Source organism: Phalangium opilio, unplaced genomic scaffold, assembly GCF_054372755.1.
Source record: "Phalangium opilio isolate 3A_F unplaced genomic scaffold, DU_Popi_V2 ptg000329l_1, whole genome shotgun sequence".
NCBI lineage: Eukaryota > Metazoa > Arthropoda > Arachnida > Opiliones > Phalangiidae > Phalangium > Phalangium opilio.
In genome coordinates this window covers 6,303,097-6,315,136 of record NW_028324226.1, presented here as the reverse complement: position 1 = coordinate 6,315,136, position 12,040 = coordinate 6,303,097, and the positions used below count along the sequence as shown (strand labels likewise).

Genomic DNA, 12,040 nt, shown 5'->3' with positions numbered 1-12,040 from the left:
GCGGGGTTAGAACGAAAATGGGTGGGGAGGGGAGAAATTTTATTTTGGTCAGGTGAAACCTTTTTCTAAGAAAAGGTAGTTTTCTTCTTAATTCTTAAAGTTTTTTTTTTTCGTGCGAGTCGGTTGGAGCCTCGGACAGTGTGGGAAATAAGGATGTTTTTAAAACTGGACCTGTGGCCAGTAGAGCCTAGGTATTTTAATTAAAAAACTGGCCACGGTGCCACCTACCACTTTTAGCCTCAAAAATCAGGCTTTCGTAATTTAGGGCCAAATTATCTATTCTGGACAATATTTGCTAGGACGTAGGCTTAGTAGGTTACTTTTTATAGTTATGGGTATTTAAAAATATTGGAGTCTTAAATTAAGAACTATAAGTCTTTATTGAGTAATGCTAAATTAAAAAATTCCGCTCGTAGGGAGGGAGTTGACAGTTGACACTACATTGTTATCTTCCCATAGACTCTAATACAGTCAAAGGCAGCAGGCTGCCTTTCCCTAGAGAGTAGAGACCAGACCCAAACAAGACTACGGAGAGATTATCTTCCCCTTAGCCATGCCAGGGACTACTCCCTGGCCATGCTTTAGCTAACTGCAAAAATCACTTCATCTACAGATTCTACACTGTGTAGAGCGAGACAGACATACGAAACGAAGAATCATGTTACATAACCAAAGTATTATGAGGATACAGAGTGTCATCCTTCTTCTATTATCCCCTTCTGGTGGTTTTGAATTTTTCTCTTTGACATTAGAAGGAACTACACGCTCTGAAATTTTGACGTCTTTTTACTTAAAAATATTTATTGAAACTGTCACGCTTCTCATTAAAATTAAATTGGAGGACATTTGTGACACCAGGGCCCCCAGAGGTCCTATAATATAAATAAATCCTTTAATTTGTAAGTGTCCTTTAAAATCCTATATTTCTGCATAAAGTCCTATATTTTTAAATATTTCATCGATTTTAAGTAACCCATCGAATAGGTAAACTCCATACTATTTCAGTATAAATTTCAAACGTTTACTTTGGATGTAAGCTTTTTTATTTAGATGATGTTGCCGTATTGGGCTAGTTACTACGTCCAAGATGACGTGCATCTTTAAAAAAGAACGAAATTAATTTTTAGTGTCCTTTATAATTCTATAATTCTGGAAAAAAATTCCTATAAAATCCTATATTTTAATGTAAAATTACCTATAATACCTATAAATATTTTCGAAATTCGGCTGAGGGCCCTCAGGCAGGGAGCCCAGCGGTCCTGTAATTACTACTATTTTTGAACCTGCTCTATAGTATCCTATAATTTCATGAAAGGTCCTATAATATCCTATATTATGTCATATAATTGCATTGTAATATCGTTTCTCAACGTTTGACTTACATCAAAACGTCAAATTTAAAACAAATGCGTTTAAAATGGCAATTTTAATTTGTTAGTGCACTTGTTTTCTAAATTGTAAATTACAACGTTTTTGAATACAGCCTTTACGCTTACTAAAAAGTCGCCTTGTTTAAGTTGTTAGCTTTGCCCTTATCTGTATCGCGACTTACGCCCCCTTCGCTCTAAGAGCGCCAGTTCAAAAAATGCAACTTCACATTTCTTCCCTCCCTCTCCTCGATCGCCCCCCCCCTTCTTCTCGAAGCCTCAGAGTCCGGACAGATAACTGAGATAACACTGGCTGCGTTCAGCAGAGCTCACCAAGCAAGTCAGCGGATTTTGGGAAACTATTACCGGTGAGCTCTGTCGTCATAATGACGTCATAGCTTGCTGAACACTTTTTCTAAGTCATCGGTGTTTTAAAAATGACGGTAGCGCATTAAAGCGTTCAAGGTACCAAGGCTTAACAAAACTTGTATGACAACCTATTTATAGAGATAAATAAGAACAACTTAATGATTAAAATTAGAAAGACTAACATATCTATTAAAATTGTCGCTTGATCAGCTAGTTTCACTGCAATTGGCCTTATTCCTGATCAACGCCACCGAGGCGTAGCGGCGACTTTTGGAACTATAATAATACGGTAGCCAATTACAGGTGGCGGTGGAGTCGATGGACTCTGATGGAGATCTGTTATTTTCTGTTTTGTTGATCTTTCTGAATCATGTGAATAGCCAAGGCTTAACGAGCGATATGGTTTTAAAAGTATTAAAAGTTGATTTTACCTTTCTTATTCTGTCTAATATTATGATGTAAGACTTTCGGAGTAAGTTTTCTTTCGATTTTGGTCTATTTGGAGATTATTAGGTTAATAATAATTAGTTAAAACATGTTTTTTGAAGTTGAAGCGGTAATAATCAAAACATAGAAAATAACCGATCTCCATCAGAGTACATCGACTCCAGCGCCACCTGTAATTGGCTACCGTATTATTATAGTTCCAAAAGTCGCCGCTACGTCTCGGTGGCGTTGATCAGGAATAAGGCCAATTAAATAGGTAGTACCACCAGAATCGGCAAGAGCTATTTGTAATAATTTCTCCATGTTTTTTCGTAAAGCTAAGAACTACGCGTTTTACGTCACGCGATCCAAAAAACCGACTATTTTCTTTGGTGACAGCGCTGGCTCAGCGCTGAGCAGCGTGACGTCGAAGTCCAAAAACAAAATCCGTTCAGTAGGACACAGCTAAAAGCGCTGAGCTCTGCTGAACGCGGCCACTAACAGAGATAACAGCCATTTGCTTTGTTAGTTTGATCGACGCGAGCTATTCTTTTATGTCGTTGAATTGTTATTTTTACCTCTCCGTGTGACGTAGTCCAGGAGAGGTTCTGTAACGGCCGTGTCTGTCTGTGTGTCTGTCTGTCTGTGTGTGTGTCTGTCTGTCCGTTGTTACACCCACGTGACCGCGTTCGCAGTTTACGTATCGGAGCAAACGTGTTCGCCATTTCCGAACTGCTTTCACAGTCACGGAAATGGCTCCTCTACTTGAGTTCTCACACCACCAATCTTCTGGTCTTTGTCCACACCACACGGACACTAGTCTGTTCTTACTGGCTGCTAATCACCACCATCTTCTGGTCTTCGTCCATTCCACGTGGACACCAGTCGGTACATACTGGCTTCTAATCACCACCATCTTCTGTTCTTTGTCAATCCCACATTGACACCCGTCTGCACTTACACTGCCTTCTAACACCACCATCCACTGGTCTTCCGTCTATTCCACATAGACACCAATCTGTATCATTGGCTTCTACTCCATTATCATCGTTTGGTTTTAGGATATACGCGGCGATCAGCTAGGGTTACGAGAAACGTCTAGCCTCCCTAAGGTAGGATCGCTACCAAAGGTTTTCGCATTTGCGGTTTTTCCTTACTATTATAATGGAAACGAATCGTATATATACCCCAAAATTTGAAGAAAGCGGGAAGAGGGGTACCCTTCACTTTAAACGTCAATATTAGCAAAGTTTGAGAAGATAATAAGTATAACTTTATTTTAAACGATTTAACTATTATTAATGTTAATTATTGAAGATTAAAATAATTAAAAATAATTATATTTATTTAAATATTAAAGATAAACCTCTCGTGCAAAGAGAGAGATTATCATTGCCTCCTATATCTACCAAGGCCCGTGCATGCGATATATTTCCTTCATTGCCTCCTATATCTATCAAGGCCCGTGCATTGTGATATATTTCATTCATTGCATAAACATAAGCGAGATTGTTTTGGGAAAAAAATACTGCTTCCACTAATGGGTTTATACTCCTTGTTACTGTTGTATAGAGTAATCATGATAAAAGCTTAAAAAATTACGAGAGGACAGACCTTTTTTATCCTCATTCAAAAATATTTTTTGGTGCTAAGACTGCTTTAAAAAATCCAAACGGTTAGGCATTGGTAAAAAAGACAAATGATATTTTTCAAATCTTATGAGATAACGCCCACCTAGTTGAAAATTGCCGTTTTTTATCCGCGGGAGCCATTCTTAATGAGAATTTCGATGCTAGTAGGTTGTCAATTAAACTACCGGTATATTATTGTTGTTGGAAATTGGATATTAAGTCAAATTAAGTGGTTGTAAAGAGCCAGCAGGTTTTTGCCGCTTCTTTTTGTGAGTATTTGATTTTTATATGTAAAATGGAGGAAGATAATGTTGAGAGTAAGGATGAAATGCGGAAGCGCAAAGCGCGGGAAAGGATGAGGGCAAAAAGGTCGACGTTTTCATTGGATACTTAAGGTTATATAATCTTCTCGACACGGAGAGGTAATATTTTGGTTTTCCCGACTTGTTTTTAAGTTGAATTTAAATATTTAAAATTAGACCGGAATGAATGAATTCTGTGAATAAAACTGTGCCAAGATCAAGGAACCTAGGATGCAAATCATTTTGGCATGAAATATTTGCTGTAAGTTTGTCTTTTTGGCAAGTTTTTATTAGCTTAGTGTACCGTTTAGGGTTAGTGAAGGGGCGGTTAGGGTTAAAGCGTGCTTAACTTGGGGCAAAATGGTGGCTGTACGGAGAATGAATAGCGCGTTCTTCTCTCCCCTTCTCTATCTCCCTTCTCGAAGTTTTCAATCAAGGCCTGTGCGCGGCGCCGATTTTTTTTTTTTTGGCAATTTAAGTTGCGAAATTCTCTCACCTGGGGCGCTAAATAGTTTGAAATGTTCATTTTCTCGCGCTTGGAATTTTAAATACTAATTTTCGCGCGCGTTTCGGTCCAGCTATCAACGAAATCTCGCGGTAAAATAGGGAGAAAATAAGAAGTCGCGTTTCTTAAAAGTCGCCCCCTTCGAAAATACTGCGCACAGGCCTTGATTAACGTAGGCAACGTTTCGACAAATGGCCATTTTTCAGTGACAGTCAGTTTTAATTGACGCGAGCTAATCGGACGATTATGTCTACGAATTATTGTTAATTTTTTAAGTCTGATTAAAACGTTGTAAAATTAGGCAGAAATTAATTAATTTTGTGATCAAAACTGTGCCAAGATCGAGGAACCTAGGATTCAGATCATTTTGGAATTAAATATTTGCTGTAAATTTGTCTTTTTGGCAAGTTTTTATTTTTCAGGTGCTGTTAGGGTGGTTAGGGTTAACGCGAGGTTGACTCGGGGAAAAATGGTGGTTGTACGGAGGATCAGGATCATAATTGTGGGTATTAGGTCGCGCCCCGTATGTGACGCTAATGGGCGGTCTACGTTATTTTTATTATTATAGTTGTTTTTTAAATCGGAATTTTTTTTAATACATTTATTTATTGAATTTTTTCTTCCCATTTTTCCTATTACGAATTTGGCGTCTTACCTTACAAATGTTTACATTCAACTCTAATGCGATTCCTAAAGCGTTGTGATTTAAAGTCTCACTTTTTGGTTGGGAAAGATGAAGTTCAAGTGCGAACAGTGCGATTTCGAGACAGGAAAAAGCTCTATCTTTAAGAAACACAAATTAATTCACAGTGACGAGCGTCCATTCAAATGCGATATTTGCGAATTCCGTGCCCGAAGGCGGGATGTTTTAAAGAAACATGTCGCGACTCACAGTGAAGATCGTCCTGGGTCATTCCACGAGACTTCACCGAGTGATGTCACCATGGGTTAACCAAAATTTACGCATACTTTAAGTAGCCCCTAAAACTACGTTTGGCGGGTTTTTAGAAGTAAATACCCAATAGTTTTTGAAATATGACTCTTTAACCAATACCCCTGGTTTTTGCCTCGTGCGGTTGACAAATTTGGGTCCCTTCACATAAGGTGGAATAACTTTGCAAATATTCAATATATTTTCATGAAAATTTATTTTCTAATGTAGTTTTACACGGGCAATCGACTGGTGCTGCTCAAATATTTCTGAAAATTCGCGTTTAGGCGTTATTAGCGCATAAACCGAGAAAATATATTTTCGGGGGGTCCCATTCGCGGCCCAAAATGGCGATGTCAGATTGTGACATTCCCAATTCTAGGAGCTGTTTTCACTAGCCAATGGGCAGGCCTTTCTATTGATACCAAAATATTTCTATATATTTGGTTTTCTCTACGATTTCCTGGCGAAATGCTGATTTCATGATTTCTCCTAAAATTCAGAATATTGCTCTGGCTACCAAATTTAATAAAACGGAATAAAAATTTATGAAACTCCCAGAAATTACAATTATATGCGCTTATATGTCTAATGAACATGTAAAGTCTAAATTTCAGTATGCTTTACAGATAGGTATAGAGTATGGCAGGCAGATTTGCTTTGAAATATAGATGCGAGGCTAATAACACATAGAAAGTCTGTTCCTAACTGTTCCTTCTTCTAGATGTCGCCACGTGGCACGTGCGCTTTCTTGAATCACGAGGAGTGGTAAAAATTAGGCCTAATACAAAACATGAAAGTCATGGATGACATTTTCTTTTAATTGCTGCTTGATAATTTAGTAAAGAGAAATTATTGGTAGACATTTTGGTAGAATCTCCTTTTTCTCGCAATCGTTGAAAATGGATGACAATCATCCACCGCAGTGTTGTATCGGTGCAATCAAGAGCGAAGCATGTCACAAGAAAGAGCACACTAGAAAGAAGGGCTTAATTGACCTTACCCAAGTTGACGAGGAAGATATGAGTATTATTGCATTGAGATCAAGTATCGACAAAAACCTCATATCCACAATATGCCATCACCATTTTGCTGTTTTCTTGACGAGATATTCAGCTCAACAACTAAAATGCTGCGATCCCTTTCAAGTGCATAAAAAACCAATTGCTGGACCTTCCGTTAAAAAGATTATATCCAAAGAAGAATCCATCCTTATTAATCAAAACTCGGAAAAAAATGTAAAGCCAGGCCAAAAGCTGTGTACGAACTGTTTGATAAAGTTCAACAACCTTAAGATTTCCGATGATGCCGATTTCTTGATCACGTCACAAAGTGATTTTACCGCCAGTTTAGAGCTAGGCGAAGCAAGTCAGCATCTTTCAAATAACGAAGAAGCGGAGCAACTGGAATTGGAGACCTTGAATCAATCCTTGCTCGCGTTGGAAACATCACCGATAAAATTGCATGCCATCACTTCGCATCAACGAGGCTTGTATGGGAAACGGAAAGTTGCCCAGACTCTAGATGGAATCAAAACTAAAGTTTCCAAAGCACTCAATATCAGCAAAGAAGCTTGTGATCCGAGAACGTCCAGTTCTAGCGACTTTGATGATTTAATTTTACAATTGAAAGAAAAAGTCAGAATATCATCCGGGAATGTCAAGTGCAAATTAATCACTTTGATTCCCAATTCATGGTCAATAGCCAAAGTCTCCAAAGAGTTCGATGTATCTGAATACTTGGTGCAAAAAGCTCGAAGACTGAAAAGAGAATTAGGGATTTTTCCAGAAATAGATGACAAGCGTGGAAATAAGTTGTTAGAAGAGACCAAAGAAAAAGTCACTTCATTTTACGAAGAGGACGAGGTGTCGAGGATGTGTCCTGGAAAGAAAGAATTTGTGTCGATTCGTCAAGATGGAGTTAAAATTCAAAAACAAAAACGACTTTTACTATCGAATATACGCGAAGTATACTTACAGTTCCGAACCATAAATCCGGATTTAAAAATAGGATTTTCTAAGTTTTGCACCTTGAGACCTAAGTGGTGTGTTACTGTTTCATCAAAAGGAGCGCATAATGTATGTGTGTGTGAAATTCATCAAAACATTAAGTTAATGACAGCCGCTCTACCTATTAAAATGGATTACAAAACTGTAATGATGAAACAAGTATGCGCCACTAACAAACGCCAATGCATGCTTCACGGTTGCGTAAACTGTCCTGGAGAAGAAGAAGTTTCTAAGTACCTAATGGCATTATTTGAGGAAACGGAAATGGATTCTGAAGAAGAGATTACCTATAAAATATGGTTACATCTAGATGGGCGAACAAAATTAATTGATATTACAGAAAGTATAAGTGATTTCGTTGAAAATTTTTGTATCCGTATTCGTCGAGCAATTCCGCATCATTTCATCGCCAAATCTCAGGGGTCATACTTAAGGAACCTTAAAGAAAACCTTCCTCAAGATCACGTGGTGACACTTCTGGACTTTGCTGAAAACTACTCTTTCGTCGTTCAAGATGCTGTCCAAGGTTTTCATTGGGAAAACAGTCAGGCAACCTTGCATCCATTTGTAATATATTACAAGAATGAAACAACTTTGAACTGTTTAAGCTATTGCATTGTTACCGATGAAATGGACCATGGAGCGGGATCAGTTCACTGTTTCATAAGCATTTTCGTTAAACATCTTCTTTCCGTTTTCCCAAATTTAAAACACATTCATTACTTCAGCGATGGAGCCGCTTCACAATACAAAAATTGCAAAAATTTGTTAAATCTTTGCCACCATGGGTCTGACTTCGGCGTTTCTGCGGATTGGAATTTTTTCGCAACTAGTCATGGGAAAAGTCCATGTGACGGAATTGGAGGAACTGTGAAACGCTTGGTTTCAAGAGCTTCTCTTCAACAGCCCTTAGACAAGCAAATAATTACTCCGATGCAGTTCTTTGAATGGGCCGAAGCGCATATAGCCTCCATCAAGTTTTTTTATATTAGCAAACATGAAGTTCAGCAACACCGCGAAAAACTCGACGTAAGACTCTCTAAAGCTTCAACCATCGTTGGTACCCGAAGCCACCACAGATTTGTGCCGGTATCAAAATTTGAGCTTATGATGTACCGGATATCTGAAGATGATTATGGATCAAAAGTTAAAGTCGTTCAAGAAGACCTCCAAACACAAACTTTAGTTGAATTTGAAGATATATCGATTGGACATTATGTCGCTGCCATGTACGATGAAGATTGGTACATTGCTTTAGTACTAGAAACCTTCAGGGAAGAAAATGACTTTCTCCTCAAGTTTATGAAAAGAGATATCAATTCTAACCATCTCTCTTGGCCTTTGATCGATGATAGTTGCCATGTTCCTCTTAACTCAATTTTGTGCATTGTATCAGATCCAACAGCCACTGGCTCAAGAGCTAGGACATTGAAACTAACGGGAGACGAACTTGAAATGATTAAGACACTGGCATCAAAACACGTTTAAATTTTAAATCAAATACTGTACGTAAAGGACTTTGCTGAAAATGACACTTTAGAATTGCAAACTTTGACAAAAAGTTTTAATTCCTTTAAATATTCTGAATTTTAGGAGAAATCATGAAATCAGCATTTCGCCAGGAAATCGTAGAGAAAACCAAATATATAGAAATATTTTGGTATCAATAGAAAGGCCTGCCCATTGGCTAGTGAAAACAGCTCCTAGAATTGGGAATGTCACAATCTGACATCGCCATTTTGGGCCGCGAATGGGACCCCCCGAAAATATATTTTCTCGGTTTATGCGCTAATAACGCCTAAACGCGAATTTTCAGAAATATTTGAGCAGCACCAGTCGATTGCCCGTGTAAAACTACATTAGAAAATAAATTTTCATGAAAATATATTGAATATTTGCAAAGTTATTCCACCTTATGTGAAGGGACCCAAATTTGTCAACCGCACGAGGCAAAAACCAGGGGTATTGGTTAAAGAGTCATATTTCAAAAACTATTGGGTATTTACTTCTAAAAACCCGCCAAACGTAGTTTTAGGGGCTACTTAAAGTATGCGTAAAATGACCCTCCTTTCAAATGCGATATTTGTGCATACCGTACACAAACTAGGCGGAATTTAATGCAACATAGCGTGATTCACAGTGATGAGCGTCCATTCAAATGCGATATTTGCGATTACCGTTCCCGAAGGCGGGATGATATAAAGAAACATGTCGCGACTCACAGTGAAGATCGTCCTTTCAAATGCGATATTTGTGCATACCGTACACAAACTAGCCTGAATTTAATGAAACACAGCGTGATTCACAGTGATGAGCGTCCATTCAAATGCGATATTTGCGATTACAGTTCCCGAAGACGGGGTGATATAAAAAAACATGGCGTGACTCACAGTGATGAGCGTCCATTCAAATGCGATATTTGCGATTACCGTACACGGAAATGCGGGAATTTAAAGAATCATGTTGCGACTCACAGTGACGAGCGTCCCTTTAAGTGTAGTTTTTGGGAATACCGTACACAAACTAGCCGGAATTTAAAGAAACATAGTGTGATTCACAGTGATGAGCGTCCATTCAAATGCGATATTTGCGATTACAGTTCCCGAAGACGGGGCGATATAAAAAAACATGGCGTGACTCACAGTGATGAGCGTCCATTCAAATGCGATATTTGCGATTACCGTACACGGAAATGCGGGAATTTAAAGAATCATGTTGCGACTCACAGTGACGAGCGTCCCTTTAAGTGTAGTTTTTGGGAATACCGTACACAAACTAGCCGGAATTTAAAGAAACAGTGTGATTCACAGTGATGAGCGTCCATTCAAATGCGATATTTGCGATTACAGTTCCCGAAGACGGGATGATATAAAAAAACATGGCGTGACTCACAATGATGAGCGTCCATTCAAATGCGATATTTGCGATTACCGTACGCGGAAATGCGGGAATTTAAAGAACCATGTTGCGACTCACAGTGACGAGCGTTCTTTAAGTGTAGTTTTTGTGATTATCTGACTTTGTTTAAATTATTAGATTTCCCCCAGTTTTTCACAACTTTAGTGTAGTTTTCAGCAATCTTTAGGAAAGTAATCTAAGGTCATGTTAATTAAGTTGTATTCTTTAAAAAGTAGACGAAAAACAGCCTGAGGGCAAAAAAAAAGAGGAAGAAAAAAAAAATGATGAAAAAATGGAGGAAAGCACCAGCACCGCTGAGGAAAGCGTAAAAACTAAAGAAAATTTAAATAATTAAAAAAAAATTTATGTAAGTCATGGTTAATATTTTTATTTGTATACAATTTCAGTTTTGTTTCAAGAATAATAATGTTGAGATTATGTTTTGTGTAGGTTCAAAACACCCTGGATTTTTTTTGAAAAACTTTTTTTAATTTTTTATTTTTTTTCATTATGTTTTAATTTAGTTTCTTTAAAAGTAAAAGAAATTTAAAAAACATTTCTTGAATTTTATTGAATTTGAAACTCTTAACCCCAATATTTATTAGTTCTAAAGTCCATGTGACATTATTAAATTCTGAAGATTCTTAAACGAATTATTTAGGCCCATTTTCAATTTCCCAGACTTGTCCCTGAATTTTCAGGCCCATTTTCAATGTCCCAGACTTTTTAGGCGCATTTTCAATTTCCCTCACTTGTCCGTCCCCGACTTTTTAGACCCATTTTCAATTTTCCCGACTTCCCCCTGACCTTTTAGGCCCATTTTCAATATTTCAGACTTTTCCCGACTTTATAGGCCCATTTTCAATATGCCGGACTTTTTAGGCCCAATTTCAATCGAAAAAAGTTATTAAATAAATAAATCTATATGGTTATAATTATGTTGAAATGAAAGCTATTAAATCCATCACTTTGTTATTTGGCTCCGTTAATTTCTAAAAATTTCCAAAAACTAGTGTATTACATATTTAACCAAAATTTATGTTAATTAACCAAACCAAAAAACGTTATGAAATAAAGAGCCTGAGAATGGATCCCCTTAAAACCAGAACCAAGACCTGTGGGTGTTAATTTGAAAACAATTTTTGAAAATGAACACTTTCGTTACTTTCGTTTCTTTGATATTTAGTCATTTACCTACAATAATTTCAGAAACAGCTGTCACAGATAACAATGTAGTAATTGATTGATCTACCAGTAAGATTAATAATTAATTTAATTATAATTTATTTCAACCTACCGACAGTATTCGTAATACTAATGGGTGGCTTTTATTCCAAATAACCGAAGTTGATGTTGCCTATAACATGACAACAATCATTGATAACGCTATTTTGACCGAGGCTTAGCGAAAATGCTGGTGAATTTCTAGTTTAAAAATAATTGTAATTTTCAATGACGTTTTTGGATTAAACAAAAGAATCTATACAGTTCTGTTTGTCATATTTCCCTTGAAAAATTATCGGCAAGGTTCAGTCAGCGGAGGTATCATCATTAAGGTGTAAAATTTACTTCAACAGCTTATATTAATATGTCCCAGCTGTC

At 37.4% G+C, this 12,040-nt stretch overlaps 3 protein-coding genes across 7 annotated transcripts in view; 2 read left to right on the top strand and 1 right to left on the bottom strand.

Moving 5' to 3' along the window:
* Positions 1-12,040, bottom strand: part of LOC149610541 (neurogenic protein big brain-like) — a 291,238-nt gene that overhangs the window by 69,806 nt on the left and 209,392 nt on the right. The gene's annotated exons all lie outside the window — the stretch shown is intronic.
* The window catches only part of LOC149610550 (uncharacterized), an 85,345-nt gene that overhangs the window by 66,720 nt on the left and 6,585 nt on the right, over positions 1-12,040 (top strand). The gene's annotated exons all lie outside the window — the stretch shown is intronic.
* On the top strand, positions 6,434-9,028 carry LOC149610551 (uncharacterized). The gene has a single exon (XM_089859076.1). The coding sequence runs from the start codon at positions 6,434-6,436 to the stop codon at positions 9,026-9,028; it is 2,595 nt and encodes an 864-aa protein (XP_089715202.1).

Excerpts from the sequence above, each read along its gene's own strand:
- LOC149610551 (XM_089859076.1), top strand. The coding sequence starts at position 6,434 with ATGGATGACAATCATCCACCGCAGTGTTGTATCGGTGCAATCAAGAGC.